This window comes from Diplodia corticola (assembly GCF_001883845.1).
Source record: "Diplodia corticola strain CBS 112549 chromosome Unknown scaffold4, whole genome shotgun sequence".
In the NCBI taxonomy this organism is placed as follows: domain Eukaryota; kingdom Fungi; phylum Ascomycota; class Dothideomycetes; order Botryosphaeriales; family Botryosphaeriaceae; genus Diplodia; species Diplodia corticola.
Window position 1 is genome coordinate 403,022 of NW_017971483.1, and position 17,215 is coordinate 420,236.

At 59.4% G+C, this 17,215-nt stretch overlaps 8 protein-coding genes across 8 annotated transcripts in view; 4 read left to right on the plus strand and 4 right to left on the minus strand.

Moving 5' to 3' along the window:
* BKCO1_4000117 (thioesterase family protein) overlaps positions 1 to 1,032 on the minus strand; it is a gene marked incomplete at both ends in the record, with an annotated part of 1,206 nt that extends 174 nt beyond the window's left edge. The window contains 2 exons of the mRNA XM_020275535.1: positions 9 to 781; positions 864 to 1,032. Coding sequence (XP_020134271.1) covers positions 9 to 781; positions 864 to 1,032 — 942 coding nt within the window. The remainder of the gene's footprint in view (positions 1 to 8; positions 782 to 863) is intronic.
* A 527-nt stretch (positions 1,033 to 1,559) lies between these two features.
* Positions 1,560 to 2,905, minus strand: BKCO1_4000118 (uncharacterized protein; the record flags this gene model as incomplete). The annotated part of the gene is made up of 4 exons (XM_020275536.1): positions 1,560 to 1,787; positions 1,847 to 2,178; positions 2,392 to 2,570; positions 2,628 to 2,905. 4 exons carry the CDS (start codon positions 2,903 to 2,905, stop codon positions 1,560 to 1,562), a joined length of 1,017 nt encoding a protein of 338 aa, XP_020134264.1.
* Positions 2,906 to 3,615: 710 nt separating this feature from the next.
* On the plus strand, positions 3,616 to 4,653 carry BKCO1_4000119 (cbf nf-y family transcription factor protein; the record flags this gene model as incomplete). The annotated part of the gene is made up of 4 exons (XM_020275537.1): positions 3,616 to 3,675; positions 3,735 to 3,868; positions 3,963 to 4,081; positions 4,154 to 4,653. The coding sequence occupies 4 exons, from the start codon at positions 3,616 to 3,618 to the stop codon at positions 4,651 to 4,653; spliced, it is 813 nt and encodes a 270-aa protein (XP_020134263.1).
* Positions 4,654 to 5,184: 531 nt separating this feature from the next.
* On the minus strand, positions 5,185 to 6,461 carry BKCO1_4000120 (uncharacterized protein; the record flags this gene model as incomplete). The annotated part of the gene is made up of 2 exons (XM_020275539.1): positions 5,185 to 6,176; positions 6,239 to 6,461. The coding sequence occupies 2 exons, from the start codon at positions 6,459 to 6,461 to the stop codon at positions 5,185 to 5,187; spliced, it is 1,215 nt and encodes a 404-aa protein (XP_020134396.1).
* A 468-nt stretch (positions 6,462 to 6,929) lies between these two features.
* BKCO1_4000121 (pre-mrna splicing factor) lies at positions 6,930 to 8,834 on the minus strand (the record flags this gene model as incomplete). Its single annotated transcript, XM_020275540.1, has 2 exons — positions 6,930 to 8,396; positions 8,481 to 8,834. The coding sequence occupies 2 exons, from the start codon at positions 8,832 to 8,834 to the stop codon at positions 6,930 to 6,932; spliced, it is 1,821 nt and encodes a 606-aa protein (XP_020134397.1).
* Positions 8,835 to 9,228: 394 nt separating this feature from the next.
* Positions 9,229 to 11,334, plus strand: BKCO1_4000122 (cell cycle control protein; the record flags this gene model as incomplete). The annotated part of the gene is made up of 2 exons (XM_020275541.1): positions 9,229 to 11,010; positions 11,071 to 11,334. 2 exons carry the CDS (start codon positions 9,229 to 9,231, stop codon positions 11,332 to 11,334), a joined length of 2,046 nt encoding a protein of 681 aa, XP_020134398.1.
* A 593-nt stretch (positions 11,335 to 11,927) lies between these two features.
* On the plus strand, positions 11,928 to 14,039 carry BKCO1_4000123 (glycoside hydrolase family 31 protein; the record flags this gene model as incomplete). The annotated part of the gene is made up of 2 exons (XM_020275542.1): positions 11,928 to 13,110; positions 13,216 to 14,039. The coding sequence occupies 2 exons, from the start codon at positions 11,928 to 11,930 to the stop codon at positions 14,037 to 14,039; spliced, it is 2,007 nt and encodes a 668-aa protein (XP_020134399.1).
* Positions 14,040 to 15,538: 1,499 nt separating this feature from the next.
* On the plus strand, positions 15,539 to 16,636 carry BKCO1_4000124 (uncharacterized protein; the record flags this gene model as incomplete). The annotated part of the gene is made up of 1 exon (XM_020275543.1): positions 15,539 to 16,636. The coding sequence occupies one exon, from the start codon at positions 15,539 to 15,541 to the stop codon at positions 16,634 to 16,636; it is 1,098 nt and encodes a 365-aa protein (XP_020134400.1).
* Positions 16,637 to 17,215: the final 579 nt, after the last annotated feature.

The window sequence follows — 17,215 nt, forward strand, 5'->3', positions numbered from 1 at the left end:
GGACTCACAGCCGCCTGCCTGGGCTCGATAAACAGCGCCTCGGCCTCATCCAACACGAGCGGCTTCTCGCCCGCGTCCACGTCCACCAGCGTCTCCAAGCGGCCCTTGACCCACGCCTTGCGGCCCTCGACCTTCGTCGTCTCTGCGCGCAGCACGATGAACTGGCCCGCCCGGCACGGGGCCTTGTAGTTGATGGTCAAGCTGGCCGTCATGCCGATCTTGTTGGGCAGGGCGGGAAAACAGCAGCGGGCGAGCCCCTCGTCCAGCAGCGTGGCCAGCAGGCCGCCGTGCACGACGCCCGGGTGGCCGCACAGGGCGGGGCCGACGTAGTGGACGCTGGTCATGCGGCTGCCGTCGGGGGCGGCGAAGGCGAGCGCCGGCACCACCAGCTCGTCCTCGCCCAGCAGCGTGCCCGCGGTGAGGTTGTTGGCGCGCAGCGAGTTGGGGATGCGCATGTGCGGGCGCGACTCGGCCAGCGCGGCGTCGGCGCGCAGCGCCGCCACGGCCGGGTGCGCCTGCAGCTGCGCCTCGATCTCGGCCGCGCGCGAGCCCGGCTGCGGCTGCCAGAGCGCGAGCGTCTCGGCGTCCGTCGGCGGCGAGAGCACGTCGTCGACGACGGGGGCCGCGGGCGCGGCGGACATGGCGAAGCCGAGGGTGAAGGATAGGGCGGCGAGGAGGGCGGCGCGGAGGATGCGGACGGGCCGGGAGCGGGTGCGCGGGGCTTGGTCGGTCGGGGCGGCTGCGTCGGCGGTGGTTGTGGTGTCTGGTGTTGTCGTTGGTCCTGTAGGGGCCCATGGGTCAGTGATGGGTCGGACTCGACTCGGGATAACTTTTTTTTTTGTCCCGAGTGAATTGTGACGTACCAACGGCGGTGGTCTGGAACCTGGCGTGCTGGAGGGTGCGGAGGATGCGTGGTGAGTAATTGACAGGAGCGCGGGCGACAAAGGCAGCGTTTTGTATTGTGGCGGGCCGAAGAAGCGCGGTCCGGGACGCGCGCGACGCCCAGGCTGACGAAAGATTCCGGATCGACATACGGGCGTAGTAGCGAGCGTGTCAGGGGGCCAAAAAGATAAAGGCTTCAGAAAGGCGGTGGGCAGGCGCCGGAGCAAGCGGCTTCGCTCTGGGGCGTTGTGGTGCGGTCGTTGAGGTCGGTCCAAGTCCGCCGAAGGGGCCTGGACCTCGGCACGATTACCGCATGCGATTGGCTGAGTGCCACCAAGGTGCTTGCTAATTTCGGGCCCCCTTGTCTTTCAATCAGGCCCGGATGTCTCCTTCAACTGCTTACATTACGTGAGACATGTAGCTCATTTACGTCCAGATGTGTGCTTCAACTGCGCACATAGCAAGCATGGAGACAGTCCAATCTGCATCTAAGGAATAAGAACTACTTCGGACTGGCCAACCTCTAGTTCCTCCCTTCTTCACTTTCGCTTGAGCTTCCTTCGAGTTCTTGCAGATCGGGCAGGTAGGGAAGGCGACTGACAGCAGAAGCGCGGAAAGGACCGCGGGCAGCACTGTAGGCAAAAGGCAGACAAGTCGGACACGACGATACTTCGAAATCATGCCGAGACAAGGACGAGATGTCCGCTCCACAAGACGGGCACTGAACATCGACCAGTGCCGGAAACGGACGTTGCGATGACAACGGGGTAGACGGCGGAGTCAGAAGGCTTGGCCGTTCTGCAAACCACATGGCAGACGACGGAGTCGACGGAGTCAACGGACGCTGCGAAGGTGATGGAGCCAGCAAAGGACGAGCTGACAACGGCGAGTACCTGACTGGCCGCCTAGCCAATGTCGTCACTGGAGCTATCAAGTTCAACGAAAACTCCTTCCCCTCGCTCACCAAGTCAGCCTTGACAGTGACGCTGTGACGTCTGTAAAGGTTGAAAGTCTGCGTCTTCTGCCGGACGGCCACTGGCACGGTAAACAGCATGCCGAGAACGGACTGCGTGCCTTCGTTCTTGAACATGGTAGGCGCCCACGTCTCGGCTCGTCGGTCTTCCACGGCCAACTCTTTGATGTCTTTGTGGGTGTGAAAGCAACCAAACCAGGCATGAATGCTGTGGCGCCCGTCTGCCGGCCCCAAGATTGAGGTTTCCTCCTTGAGCGTCACACTGAGACTGATGAGTTCAACCTGGGGACTGTTGTAATTGGTAGGGCTATGCGGCTTGTGCGCTAAGAGGATTGTCAATGGAAATTGCCGGCCTGGAATGATCGCCTTCGGTATAAAAATCGTCGGTGCAAGACGGAGGCCCGGTTTGTGAAACACCAGCTCTTCAAGCCAAGCGAAACGGCCCTGTGAACAGCCTGTACAGCGAATCCACCTCACCACAGGCTTCAAGTCGTGACGGATTGTATGTCGGTCCTCCTGTCCTTCTCTCCACGTACTAATTGTCAAGTCAATCGACTCTACGTGCGGTGTCTCGTTCGGGTCCGTGAACGTCATGCGTGCGCAGATGGCATAGTCAACCGTAGCCGTGTTTCCACGTGAATCTCTATGGCTAAAGGTGGGCGGAAGACGATGACGCTGGACGGCGAATTTACGAGGGGTCGTGGTCCGACCATGCCTTTAGGGGCCGTCAGTAAGCCGAAAATCAGTGGATCGGACGGGCCAGAATCCATACTTCCCGGGAGTGTCAGTGAGGATAGGTATAGTGAACTCGAAGGCCCTGTATCCACCATAATCTGGCACGGGAATAAGTGGCTTCTCAATGTCGATCAATTGGTGCCGTCTGCACCTGCGGTGGTTGACCAGAGTCTCCGTGGTGCCGATTAGGGAGATTTTGGCGGATTCGACCGAGCTCCACGGGACCCTGGCCCCGACCATGCCTCGGATTACATCGCCCGAGGCGTACGTGTCCTTGGGGTTGAGAATGTGGATGTGGAAGGGCCGGGGGACCATGGCAGAAGTGGTCGCATGAATAAATATGAATGACTGTAATGGCAGCCAAAAGGGCTGGCAAGTCGGACGAGGTTGAAGACAGGGCAGAAGCTGACCAAGAAGGAAGTCACGACCAGGTTGCGCGCGGGTAGGTATGACTTGAGAAAGGAGTCGAGAATCAAGCCGAACACAGTTGCTGGATCATTCCGACAACGCGTCAGCCAAGCTTCTCTGAGCCCCTACGTAAGTAGTCGAAGCAAACATCTCGACGTCGATGCAAGCCTTGGAACATATTGGATTCGACTAGACATGAGCATCCCTGAGAGACAGACGTAGGCGGACTCGATCGATCCTTTTGTGACCTGCTGCGTGAACCAAGGAATAATGCATGTTTGGCATTGAGAGAAAGATGCAGAGTCGGTCAGAACACAGTTCTGTGTTCTGGGACGAGGCATGAGCAGAGTTGGTGCATGGCCATGGCGGGGTTTTGGAGCGAGCGGGGAGACGCGTCGCGCGTCGGTCGGCGAGTCGGCGTCGGCCCTGGAGCGTCACCAGCGCGTGCATTTCTGATCTTCACCCAAGCCTCGAGCTCCTCCCCACCACGACACCGCCCTGTGCTGCCTTTTTCCACGCCATCCCTCCACCACACGATACGGCCGACTCGCCTCCTCAGCTCTCGCGCAACACTCCCCTCAGTCCCGACCAATTCGAGCTTTCATCCCGCAAATAAAATGCCCGCGCGCAAGAGCACCGCCTCGGCCGCCGACGAGGATCCTGGCCTCAGCGTCGAGGTTCGCCTTCCCTCCGCCGCTACGCTTCTGCTCCGCCTACAGCTTCTGACGCGTCGCAGGACCTCAACCTCCCCAAGACCATGGTCAACCGCTTGGCCAAAGGCGCCCTTCCTCCAAACTTCAACGTCCAAAGCGTCGCTCAATCCGCCGTCTCGAAGAGCGCTACAGTCTTCGTGAACTACCTTACTGCCCAGTACGTCTCAGACACACTCCGGGTTCGACGTTCGACGCCCGATACATCGCAAACTCCCCGCACTACTCCTGCTGATCACTACGCGCCTCTACAGTGCCAGCGACATCGCCGCACGCCAGAACAAGAAGACAATCCAGCCCAAGGACGTCCTCGACGCGCTCAAAGAGCTCGAATTCGACATGTTCATCGACCGCACCAACAATGAACTGAACAGTACGTTCTCCCCGCTCTGCCTCTGCCTCTCCATTACCTCGCCCAATTTATAACACCCCAAAAAAAAAACAGAATACCAAGAAATCCAATGCACCAAACGCAACACCTACCGCCGCCGCGTCAAGGACGAAAAGCGCGCCGCCGAATCCAACAACCCCCACGGCGACGACAGCACCATGTCGCTAGCCGACACGGGTCCCAGTGCCGGTGCCGGTGCCGGCGCCGCCGGTGGTGGAGGTGCCAGCGCGGCGGCGCTCGCGACCGCGCTCGCGACCGCGACCGCCAACGGCGAGACCCACGACGGGGACGAGAACGGCGAGCGGGCGGCGAAGAAGGCGCGCGTGGATGCGAACGGGGACCATGACATGGATGACGATGTGGGCGAGGATGAAGGGGAGGAGGAGGAGGAGGAAGAAGAAGAGGAGGAAGACGAGGGGGAGGATGAGGAGGACGAGGAGGAAGGAGATGAGGATGAGGAGGGGGAAGGGAAGGGCGATCAGGAGGATTTGTTGGAGGAGAAGGCGGCGAGAGAGGATGAAGACGAGGCGTTGGATGGGGAGGAAAGCGATTAAGCGGAATGCTGGATATGTTGGGCGGTTGTGGATGGAGGACGTGGGTTCACGGGGGCATGGGTACTGGCGTTCTTACGGAGGCCATGATATGGCTCGCTACTATGGCCTTTTCTTTTTGCTTTCCCTTGCTGGTTTTGTAGATATACTGGGCGCTTCGGGGTTGGTTGAAACTCACCAAGCAGCTTTTTCGAGGCCGAATGCTTGTCCCCTTGGACAAAGCTGTACTCACTCCGATCTGATATGAATGACAAACATGAGAGCCACGACTGTGGCATCTGGATATTTATATTTGAGTACTTATGCCTTTCCGTATTCCAGCATGTGTTTTTCGACTCTGTGTCCCGACCTTTGCCATTCGCCAGCAATGTATGCAATAGAATCAGACCATTCGGCCTTGGTCCCTTGACCAATAAACCTCAGTCATTCCCCTCTAGCTCTGAAACTGGCAATCCGTTTTCCCCTTCATTTTCACGTCTTTTCGTCCCCGTCCGTTCGTCTGTAAGACAGAGGCGACCCGGATGCTGCACTCCTTCACCCCAACGCCTTCGCCGGCGCCGCCAGCGCAGCAGCAGCGGTAGCAGCAGCGCTCCCCCTCCTCTCCGCAAGCGGATCGCCATACCTCGACCTGACCATCCTCTCCCTCTCGACCAGCGCCTCCTCGGCCTTCAGCCACTCCTCGGCCGCCTTCTTGTTCTTCCACGCCCAGCCCGGCGCGTCCGCCTCGCGCTCCCACCGATACCCGCTCGCCGCGTGCACCCCCGGCTGCAGCAGCAGCCGCTGCTTGCCGCCGTGCGAACCAGCCCCGTGCGAACCGCCACCGCCGCTGCCGCCATCCACCAGCATCCCCCCCTCCACCGCCGCCTCGACACCGCCACCGCGAGTACCTCCACTATTCGCCGCCGCCACCGCAGCAGCAGCAGCAGCAGCAGCCGCCGCCGCCGCCGCGACGCTGCTCGTCGCCCCCGCACCACCACCAAGTCCACCACCTCCTCCACCTCCTCCACCCCCAAAGTTCAATCCAGTCGGCAAAACGCGCTTCCCATTCTCATTAATAACCGCGTCGGCGACGGCGGCGGCCGCTGCGCGCGCCGCGGCCGTGTTGGACGACGACGAGCCCGCCGCCGGCCCTTGCGACGAGGGCGGCGAAAGTTCAGCGGTGTGGGCGAGCGCCGAGGCGGCCGAGGTCGTCGGCGTCGAGGGGGGAGGGAGAGCTGTCGTGGCAGTAGAGGTCGTCGTCATCGTCGTCGTCGTCATCGATGGTCCTGCGGCCTCGTCGGGGAAGAGGTCGTCGTCCGAGTCGGCGGCTGCGGCGGACGTGGGGGACGAGTGCATGGTGGAGTCGCCGTCGGCGTCTGGAGGGGTGAGCGGGCGGCTGGGGTTAGTGGTGAGGTGAGGTGAGGTTGGATGGGGCGGGGTGGGGTGGAGCGTGGTGGTGGTGGGGGGGTTTGAGGGTGTGGGTGCGGGTGCGGATGCGCGGGCTTTGCTTGCTTCGTGGTGCGATGGATGGGGGTGTGGGTTTGTTTCTTGTTGCTTGCGGGGAGGTGTGGATGGTGACGGGAAACGGATGGCGATGGAGCGGGCGTACCTGACATGACAGGCGACTGGGTTGAGGAGGTCTTGCTACGCTTAGCTGGGCGGGTCGAGGCTTCTGCGTCGTCCGCCAGGGTTGCGGTGTTGTGCTTGCTATCGTGGGTGGATGCGTTCGCGGATGATGGAAGGGCGGGAGTGGTAGCGTCGTTCATGGCTGTAGCTGCTGCTGCGGCGGGTTCGGCGGCGGCGGCGGCGCGCGGTGACGTGCAGGGCGACATGGTCCGGAGCTCCAAAAGCGGCGTCGCGTCGATTGGTCCGTTCAAGCTTTCCCCGCAATCTTGTCTCCGACCACGGCCGCGCTGGGGGTGCACCGCGCGTTATATATATACTTATTGCCCCCGCTGCCTGCACGGGTGTTCCTGCCGTCACGGGAAAGTGCTGCCTGGTGTCTCCCGACAAACGGGCTCCAAACACCGTCCATTGATATCTCACCAACAAGTCCTTGCAAATCCTTGGATATCTTTTCCATTTGGAGCTAGTCTTGTGCTTCAAGGAAGCCTCACTTGTGGAGCCTAGAATCTCTCTCTAATCGAATGCTGGTGCTTTCACGATATTAGAGCCAGACAATTTGCAGTCCGGTAGAAAAACGCCTGGAATAATGCCCCTTTTGCCGAACGCCCCCACATTTCCGCCCCATGAAATCGACCTCTTGTTTTACAGGAATAGCCGTGTACAGCGTATCGGAGCTACTGCTTCTGCTTCTTCGGAGGCAGGCTTGGTACCTTGAAGCCATCCGCATCCTTCTTGCCACCCGTCTCGGTCTTCGCACCTGCAATCTGGGTGAAAGTGCCGCCGCCGAACCATCTGTCCTCCTCCGCCTTTCTTTTGCGGTTGACCTCTTCGCGCACCTTGGGATCGACAAGCTCAAGACCTTGTACAGGCGTGAACGCAATGGTCGATGCTGTACCTGCGGTGCCAACACCCGATGACCTTAAACCATGGCCCTTCAGCACACTGGCATTGCCTGCGGTACCGGAACCGCGCATAGTGGATGCCACGCCACTCACGGGCGTTGCTCCACCCCAACCAGGGTTCTTCTTGCTCAGCTTGGCCTTGGTTCGCTGGTCGATTTGAGTGGCGCGGATGCGTCCATCGTTGGCCTGGCCAATCATACCGAGACCCTTGGTGCCATCACCCGTTCCATATCCAGCTTCAGCCTCCTCCTTTCCGAACGCCACGCGGTTCTGCGCCTTTCGCAGCTCCGTCATGGCGTACGCCTCCTTGGCCTTGCGAACTCGTCTACCGCCTCGCTTCCGTGACGGCTTGTCGTCCGGCACGGGGAGGGCCCGGATACCCTTGTTTGGCGGTGGCTCGGTGAGTTTGTCCAGTCTATCCAAGCATTGCTGCTTCAACGTCTCGCCGGTGGACCCATCGGGGCTGCTGTGAATGCTATCCACTCTTGCTGCGAGTACAATCTTCGCCGAGACAATCCTCATGGCCTGCTTCTTGAGATCATTGGGGATGTTGCGGATGATCTCAGAGTGGTAAAGGAAACCCTGGTTCCTGACGCCGGTGTTGGTAGCAAACCCTGTTCCAGACGCTCTCTTGGCTCCAAGGACGGCGATATTGCAAGAAGGCGTCTTGGCGAGACCCTTGATGCCTCCAGCATAGTTGATGAGTTGGGCCGCAGTAAGAGATCCGATGAGAGCGGTCAAGTTCGGAGCAAATATGTTCATGCGTGACTGCACGTATTCAGTCAGGACCTTCTTGGCGTTGTCAAGCTGCAGCGTCATTTCGCACGCCTTCAAGACGGTATTGAGCTCGGTGTCGGTGAGGTCTCGTCCTTGGGATGTCGTGGTTTCGACGGTTACCACCATCATGGACGGGCCATCAAGAACCTTGTTAAGTGGCTGGCCAACAAGATTATCCGAGGATGCCGACTTCTTCTTGATGGATTCTGCGTCCATGGGGCCATTTCCAATAATGGCAACCGTTTTCGCATAGTCCAGGGGATTGGTGACAAGGGTTTCGAGCTCTGGGAATCGGAGAGAGTAGTGGTCCCGAATGAACTTGTGCACAAGGATAATCTCGCTGTCTATTTGCGTGGCGAGGGTGTTCGACTGCGTGAGCAGCTTGTACTCCGGGTTATCCTCGATGGAACCGATGTTCTTGGTCTGCTTCTCAGGCGGCAGTCCCTGGTAGTGTGCGATTTTCTGTGGGCGGCGATGATCGTCAGGGCTGTGTCTTCAAAGGATGTAAACAACATATAAAAGGCGGGGTTGCGGGGGAAGACTTACATCAAGCACTGGCTGCAGCGTCTTCATCAATCCTGCTACGCTTCGTACATCGCTGACGCTTCCAAGCTGCATCTTCTCGACTCTAGCTTTGGTCTCTTCCTCATCTTCGGGCACATCGCGTGCCTGTTTCGCAGCCGCGCCTTCCATGAGTTCTTCATCGTCCTCAACGTCCTCCTCGTCGTCGTCTAGATCCATGCCTCCTTCTTCGCCACCAGCCTTGACTTGCTGGACCGGGGTATCCGCGGGGAAAAGCGATGCGACACCATCGTCCTGTGGGGTTTCGCCGTTCTGCTCCTCGTTCTCGTCGCCGGAATCCTCGAAGTCGTTTAAAAGCTCGTCCGCAAGAGTCGCCATGTTTGCGGTATTGGTATTCGGGAAAGAGGGATGAGGTCTCGTGAACGCGCTGAGCTTGGTGAGGTTTCGATAGAGGTCGACAGCTCGGTGGCGATATTACCAGACCGTGACGGAGGAGAGCTGCGGAAAGTTTAAGCTGTGGAGACGCGAACGTCGCGCCCGAGCTTTGACATGCCACGGTCTTGGCATCATCGGTGTTTCCAAGCGCCGACTTGAATCTGCGCGCGGCTCAAGCTCCAACTTTCTCGCCAAAACAAGCTCCTCACCTCGCCGTCCGCGCCTCGTCCCCCCAACGCGTCTTGCGTCTCCGATATCAGTGAAGCCGGGACAGAGTCCTCGATTTTTTTTCTCCCCGAAACTGCAATTAGGATCCAGGCCTGTCTCACCGCCCAACATGGAGTCCTCACGCGGCCCTCCCCGGGTCAAGAACAAGCAGGCGGCGCCCATCCAGATCAGCGCCGAACAGCTGCTGCGCGAAGCCGTCGACCGCCAGGAACCCGGTCTTCAAGCGCCTACCCAGCGCTTTGCCGATCTCGAAGAGCTGCACGAATTCCAAGGCCGCAAGCGCAAGGAATTCGAGGACTATGTGCGCCGCAACCGCCTTAATATGAACAACTGGATGCGATACGCGCAATGGGAAATGGAGCAAAAGGAGTTCCGCCGCGCCCGCTCCATCTTCGAGCGCGCGCTGGACGTCGACTCGACCAGCATCGTGCTTTGGGTTCGATACGTCGATTGCGAGGTCAAGACCCGGAACATCAACCATGCGAGGAACCTGCTTGACCGCGCCGTCACAATCCTGCCACGGATCGACAAACTGTGGTACAAGTATGTCTACATGGAGGAGACTCTGGGTAACATCCCCGGTACCCGTCAAGTATTCGAGCGCTGGATGTCTTGGGAGCCGGATGAGAATGCGTGGAGTGCGTACATCAAGCTGGAAAAGCGCTACAATGAATATGAGCGGGCACGCGCCATTTTCGAGCGCTTCTGCCAGGTCCATCCGGAACCCCGCAATTGGATCAAGTGGGCGCGGTTCGAGGAGGAATACGGAACGAGTGACCTTGTGCGGGAGGTGTTTGGGCAGGCTGTTGAGACATTGGGCGAGGAGTTCATGGATGAGAAACTGTTCATGGCGTACGGACGATTCGAGGCACGGCTCAAGGAGTTCGAGCGTGCTCGCGCCATCTACAAGTATGCCTTGGATCGCATGCCGCGGTCCAAGTCGATGAGTCTCCACAAAGCCTATACCCAGTTCGAGAAGCAGTTCGGCGATCGCGAAGGGGTTGAGGACGTCATTCTTTCCAAGCGCAGGGTGCAATACGAAGAGTCCATCAAGGAGAACCCTAAGAATTACGACAACTGGATCGATCTCGCCCGGTTAGAGGAAACGGCTGGAGATGCCGAGCGCGTCCGAGACGCGTATGAGCGTGCGATAGCCCAGATTCCGCCCACTCAAGAGAAGCGCCATTGGCGGCGATACATCTACCTGTGGATTTTCTATGCGCTCTGGGAAGAGATGGATGCCAAGGACGTCGATCGGGCACGCCAGATCTACAGCGAATGCTTAAAGCTCATCCCGCATAAGAAATTCACATTTGCAAAGGTCTGGTTGCTCAAGGCGCAATTCGAGATAAGGCACATGAACTTGGCGGCGGCACGGAAAACCCTGGGTCAAGCGATTGGAATGTGTCCGAAGGACAAGCTGTTCAAGGGCTACATCGAGCTCGAGCTCAAGCTCTTCGAATTCAGCCGTTGCCGGACTCTTTACGAGAAGCACATTGAGTGGAACCCCAGCAACTCGCAAGCGTGGATCAAGTTCAGCGAGCTGGAGCGCGGCCTGGACGACCTGGACCGTGCACGCGCCATATTCGAACTGGCCGTTCAGCAGGACACTCTGGATATGCCGGAGCTAGTATGGAAATCGTACATCGACTTCGAGGAGGAAGAGGGCGAGTACGACCGCACCAGGACGCTTTACGAGCGCCTGCTGGCGAAAACGGATCACGTCAAGGTCTGGATCAGCTATGCACACTTCGAGATCAATGTGCCGGATGAGGGCGAGGAGGAAGAGGAGGATGAAGAGCGCCCGATCAGCGAGGAGGCGAAGAGGCGCGCCAGAAGCGTGTTTGAGCGCGCGTACAAGAGCATGAAAGAAAAGGAGCTCAAGGAAGAGGTGAGTACATTGAGCAGAGTTCCGGCCACAAAAGAAAACCACAAGCTAACAAGCATTCAGCGCGTCGCCCTTCTCAACGCATGGAGATCATTCGAGCAGACTCACGGGTCGGCAGAGGACCTGGACAAGGTCGAAAAGCAGATGCCCAAGCGCGTCAAGAAGAGGAGGAGGCTGGATACGGCGGACGGCGGCATGGAGTTCGAAGAGTACATGGACTATGTCTTCCCGGCAGACACAGAGGGCGAAGCGAAGTTGTCGAAGCTGCTGGCAAAGGCGGCGGCATGGAAGCAAAAGGCAGATGTCGAAGGGGAGGATGGAGCATAGGTATAACAACGGCGAGAACGATGCTGAAAGGAGCTTCAGGCCAAATCCCAAGGCAACTGACGGAGAAAAACACATCCATCTTCAGCATCAAAGTAAGGCTTACAAGCCACCCCGAAGCATTCTTGCCATGATCGATGAGGCACACAAAAGTTTTAAGGCTATATCATTTCCTTTTTCATCGAGTTTACATGACGCCCTTCATCGCAATTACTTGCAAAAAAGGAAATATTCGAGAAAGGCCTGGAGAATGTGGGGCGGAGACTTGATGCATCGCGGGGTCACGCTTGGCTCTCGCATGACATTCGCCCGAGATGCAGCAAGCCAGCCCACCGGAGGTACTTGCTGCGTGGTATTACAGCATCCGACGCCACGTAGTGCGGTGGGCTGACTTGGTCGCGGGGTACATTCCCAGCCGGTATACCTTCCATCTCACCTATGCACTGATCTTGTCTTCCAGGTACTGCTGTATTAGACAGACCCATTGGATTCTCGAGACCGAGCTGGTTGGTTCTTGACTTGGACTCACTACTCCGGGCGCATCACTTCCCTTCTTTGGTAATCTCTGTTAACCATACTATTCGAAAGTGCCCAGGATGTTTGCCCAAGAAGGCAACAAACTCATCTTCCGCTACGATGCCGAGCACCTCTGGATCGAGCCGTGGGGCCCCAACGCCCTGCGCGTCCGCGCCACCAAGAACCACCAGATGCCCGCGGAGAACTGGGCGCTGGACGTGACGCCGCCTCCTCTCCCAGACCAACCAACCATCTCGATCGACAAAACGGCAGCAACCGGCGGCGCGACCATCACCAACGGCAAGATCCAAGCCTCGCTCACGGCGCGCGGCAAGCTCACGGTGCGCAACGCGCACACGGGCGCGCTGCTGCTGGAAGAGTACTCGCGCAACCGCAAGGACGTGACGGACCCGAAGTGCAGCGCGCTGGAGGTCGAGGCGCGCGAGTTCCGGCCGCACATGGCGGGCAGCGACGCGTACGAGCTGACGGCGCGGTTCGAGTCGCTCAGCGCGCGCGAGCGCCTCTACGGCATGGGCCAGTACCAGCACGCGCTGCTCGACCTCAAGGGCGCGGACCTCGAGCTCGCGCACCGCAACTCGCAGGCCAGCGTCCCCTTCGCCGTGTCCAGCCTCGGGTACGGCCTGCTGTGGAACAACCCGGGCGTCGGCCGCGCCGTGCTCGGCAAGAACGTCATGAGCTTCGAGGCCAGGGCGACCAAGGCGCTCGACTACTGGGTCGTGGCGGGCGAGGAGCCGAGGGAGCTGGAGCGCGCGTATGCCGGCGTGACGGGGACGGTGCCGATGATGCCCGAGTACGGGCTGGGGTTTTGGCAGTGCAAGCTGAGGTATCAGACGCAGGAGGAGCTGCTCGAGGTGGCGAGGGAGTATCGCAGGAGGGAGCTGCCGATTGATCTGATTGTGATTGACTTCTTCCACTGGCCGAAGCAGGGCGAGTGGAAGTTTGATCCGACGTACTGGCCCGATCCGGATGCGATGATCAAGGAGCTGAAGGAGCTGAAGATCGAACTGATGGTGTCGATCTGGCCCACGGTCGACAAGGTGTCGGAGAATTACGACGAGATGGTGGAGCATGGCTACCTTATCCGGACGGACCGCGGAGTCAGGACTGCCATGGACTTCATGGGCGATACCGTCCATGCGGATTTCACCAACCCTGGCGCCCGACAGTATGTATGGCAGAAAGTAAAGCAAAACTACTGGGACAAAGGCGTCCGCGTCTTCTGGATCGACGAGGCCGAACCGGGTAAGTTCACTTCTATGGCGGACGTGGGATTCAGGCTTGCAGTTTCCGCACCTACCCATACTCTACCTCATCACCCACCAACAACACTGACCACCCCTACCACAGAATACACCGCGTACGACTTCGACAACTACCGCTACCACCTCGGCCCCAACCTCCAAATCGGCAACCTCTACCCGCTGCACTACGCGCGCGCCTTCCACGACGGCCAATCCGCCGCGGGGCAAGCCTCCATCGTCAACCTCGCGCGCTGCGCCTGGGCGTCGTCGCAAAAGTACGGCGCCCTCGTCTGGAGCGGCGACATCGCGTCGTCGTGGCCCGTCTTCCGCGCGCAGCTGGCCGCCGGCCTCAACATGGGCCTCGCCGGCATCCCGTGGTGGACGACCGACATCGGCGGCTTCCACGGCGGCGACCCGGCCGACGAGGCCTTCAGGGAGCTGTTCGTGCGCTGGTTCCAGTGGGGCGCGTTCTGCCCCGTCATGCGGCTGCACGGCGACCGCGAGCCGCGGCAGCCGAGGCACGGGGACAGCGGCGGGGCCGAGTGCAGGAGCGGGGCCCCGAATGAGGTGTGGTCGTATGGGGGCAGCGTGTATGCCATCTGCAAGAAGTGGATGGGGGTGAGGGAGCGGTTGAGGCCGTATACGCGGGGCCTGATGAGGGAGGCGCATGAGAAGGGCGATCCCGTGATGCGGACGTGCTTCTATGAGTTCCCGGGGGATGCGAGGGCGTGGGAGGTCGAGGATCAGTATCTGTTTGGGTCCAAGTACCTCGTCGCGCCGGTGCTGTATCCGGGGGTGAAGACGAGGGAAGTGTACTTCCCGAAGGGCGCCACGTGGAAGGCATTTGAAGGCGGTGCTACGTTCGAAGGTGGGACCACGGCAGAGGTAGGGACTCCGATCGAGTCTATGCCGGTGTTTGTGAGGCAGTAGATGGGTTGATTCGGCTGCCGGGTTATCCGTCTATATGCTTGACGAAAACGAGCCTGTGGGGTGGCGATATGTGCGGGACCACCCGTTCAGGGTCTGCTCATCAACGCCAAAAAAATGCCATGACTGGACAAGGGTCTTCCGCTCTAAACATAGCCTCATGTATAAGGTCCAAGGGTATAACTTGATTTCATGAGCGGAAGCCGCCGCACTTCGCGAAGGAGAGAGTCGAAGATGTCAGTCACGCAGGACCACTTACGTCATGTGGTGGTCAGCCGGGAAAAGAGACGCATGCACACCGTCAGCCGCCACCATCCATCTTGATCTATCCGCTTTACCATTTGAAGCAACGCGCCCACCTATCTAATCGCTCCCGTGTCCTATTACCCACCTCATGTGCACACAACGGATACATGCACCGTAAGGCTGCAGCATTTTTGCGGAAGCCTAGAACAATGAGTCAAACAATTCTCCTTTGCGCGTTTCCAACGTCTCAATGTAGCCAAGCCCCTTGTACCACGTGAATACCTGCTTTACCGGTGGTTGGGGGCTAAAATCATCAGCATGAGGCGTCGTGGATCAGTGGAGGCGCAGACGATCAGAAGACTGGGGGGCAGCCTCTTACTCACTCCGCAGACTGCACTAATTAAACGCTCTCCATTTGTCAGCTGGCTACAATGATTCTATATTATCAGCACGCTAATGCTAAATCTGAAGGATGCTCTTCTGTTACTTCATTCCTCACTGACTTTCGGCATCCCAGGACATTCAACCCCTCCAAGATGCCTCTTTTTTCCTCTTCGCGAGCCAGGAGCGCAAGGCCCCCGGCGAGGCCTAGACCATCGGGAACTACATCAAGAACGGAAACGCACATGTCAACGCGACCATCGGGGACAAGTTCTGGGACAAAGACGCACCCCTCAGAGCGAGACTATCACCGACCGGGACGAACTTTATCTCCATCAACAGAAAGCGGCGACCGTTCTCCATGGGACCAAAGGCAACACTCTCGGGAACCAGTGCGGCGCCAGCCGCCAGGTCGGGACAATCACCTGGAACCTCCCACTTCCCACTCGTCCAGACCGTCATCCCGCGCACCGCAGCAAAGCGCTCGTCCCTCAAGACCAGCTTTACTTTCTCGGACATCGTCGTCAAACGCTGCAGTATCAAGGAGTCACTCATCCGCTCCAGATTACCGTCAGTCTTCCTCCTCGAGGTACCACTCGCCGGCGCCGTCACATCGCCAAACTGCTTCTGCACACCACTCGCCCGCACCGCACCATCGACAGCCCGCTTTAGCAGGCCACCATCCGTTCGCAGCAACATACTACCAGCACGCTGCATCCCCCAACCGCTGGGAGACTGCAGTACCAAGCCTACACCTACCTGGCCGAGAGAGGGTAGCGCCACCACAACCACCACCAGCAACAAACAACCGTCACTACAGCCCCCCGAGCCATTCCCCACTCTCGCCAACTACACATCGCTCTGAGCGATCGCCAATGCACCCGCCAGCATCGCCAACCTACTCTGCAGGGGCGCCAACATCGAGATATGCTCCCAATGCCACAGGCTTAAACAACAACCACTCCAACAACAGCAACAACTACCACAACAGCAACAATGGACTATACGGCCGCCTGCCACCCCCGCCACCATACCCACCACCAGCATCGCCCGGCGGATCAAGGTCGCCGCAAGGCGCTCAGCCCACGCACCACCAGCAGCATCCATATCGTCCTGCAGCACACCCCCGTGCCGCCGATCTCATCAATCCACACGGGCACGCCACTTCCCACGCTCCCACCGCCACCAACAACAACAACAACACCAGCAGCGCCCCTCCCGCCTCGCCGCAGCCGGCCAAATCAGCCGCGAAACCCAGGTTCTCGACGGCCGACGCGCTGGCAGCAACGGCCGGCTACTTGGACAACACGAAGACGATCATCGAGGGCGCGGACACGGCGTGGAGGTTCTGGGACGACCATCTCGCGCAGTGGGTGGTGAAGAAGGAGAAGAAGAAGAAGGAGGAGAAGAGTGATGGCGGCGAGCTGGACGGAGACGACGGCCAGAAGGAGGGTGGGGTCGTGGGGGAGAAGGACAATGGCGAGCACCACCACCACCACCGTCACGTCGGCAACGGCAACGGCAACGGCAATGCAGTGCCCAGCGAAGCCGCCGCCGCCGCCGCCGCCGGCCGCAGCCCAAACACAGCAAGCCCCGGCGCAGGCGCAGGCTCAGACGACCAGCACGACTCCTCCCATTACTACCACGACGACTCGGACTCCGACCAGGCCGATCCGCACTACTACTGCACCCCCGACAACAACACCACCGACGAATACGACGACGAATACAACGAATACGAATCCGACCCCTCACCGCCGGAGCCCTTCCGAGTCGGCGACCGCGTGCGGTTCGTCGAGGGGTCCGCCGGGCTGCACGGCAACAAGGGCCCGTTCGAGGTGTGCCGCGCGGACGCGGCGGCGGACGTGTACGATGTGCGGTTCCCGCCGGGGCCGGCGGGGCACGTCGTCGGGTGGGGGATCGAGGGGGACGAGCTGGATTTCGTGGGGTTTGGTGCTGGGCATGAGGATTGAGAAGGACGTACGGGGACGTGATCAATTGGAGGAGGGGGAAGGGGGAGAGGGTATGTAATGTGTATGTTGAGTTGTGAGCGGTGGGTTTGGCAAGATACAGGGTGGTGTGGTTGTAAGGGTTTATTCAAGTTGATCAAGGTAACGCTTTGGGAGGGGTTTGGGCTAGGAAGATGGGTTCGTGAACACTGTTGCACATCTAAGTGGTTGCTAAATATTCGGTATGCTCAAGTAGATCAACGGGTTTGCAGCAAGCTTGGACCTGAAGCGGGTGACACCAACCGATCCAGACAATGCATGTCGTCATGCCAAGTGAATGAGGCGATAGGTGTTTTCGTTGGGTGCTTTCGCTGTGGGGCTGGATTGGACTGCTTGCGTTCTCTCCCTTTCCACTAGTGATGCCAATATGTGTCGAATGCTCACGGTGCGCAGCGCGGTATCGCAGTTGTCGGAAATAACGCTCTCTACCCGGACTTCTGTCGAAGCTTTTGGTGGTAGACGCCAAGTGGACGCCCCAAGCGGTCCGCGGGGCTTGGTATGGCTTATCTGCCTCAGAAGCGGGGTGAGCTGCGACTACTGCCG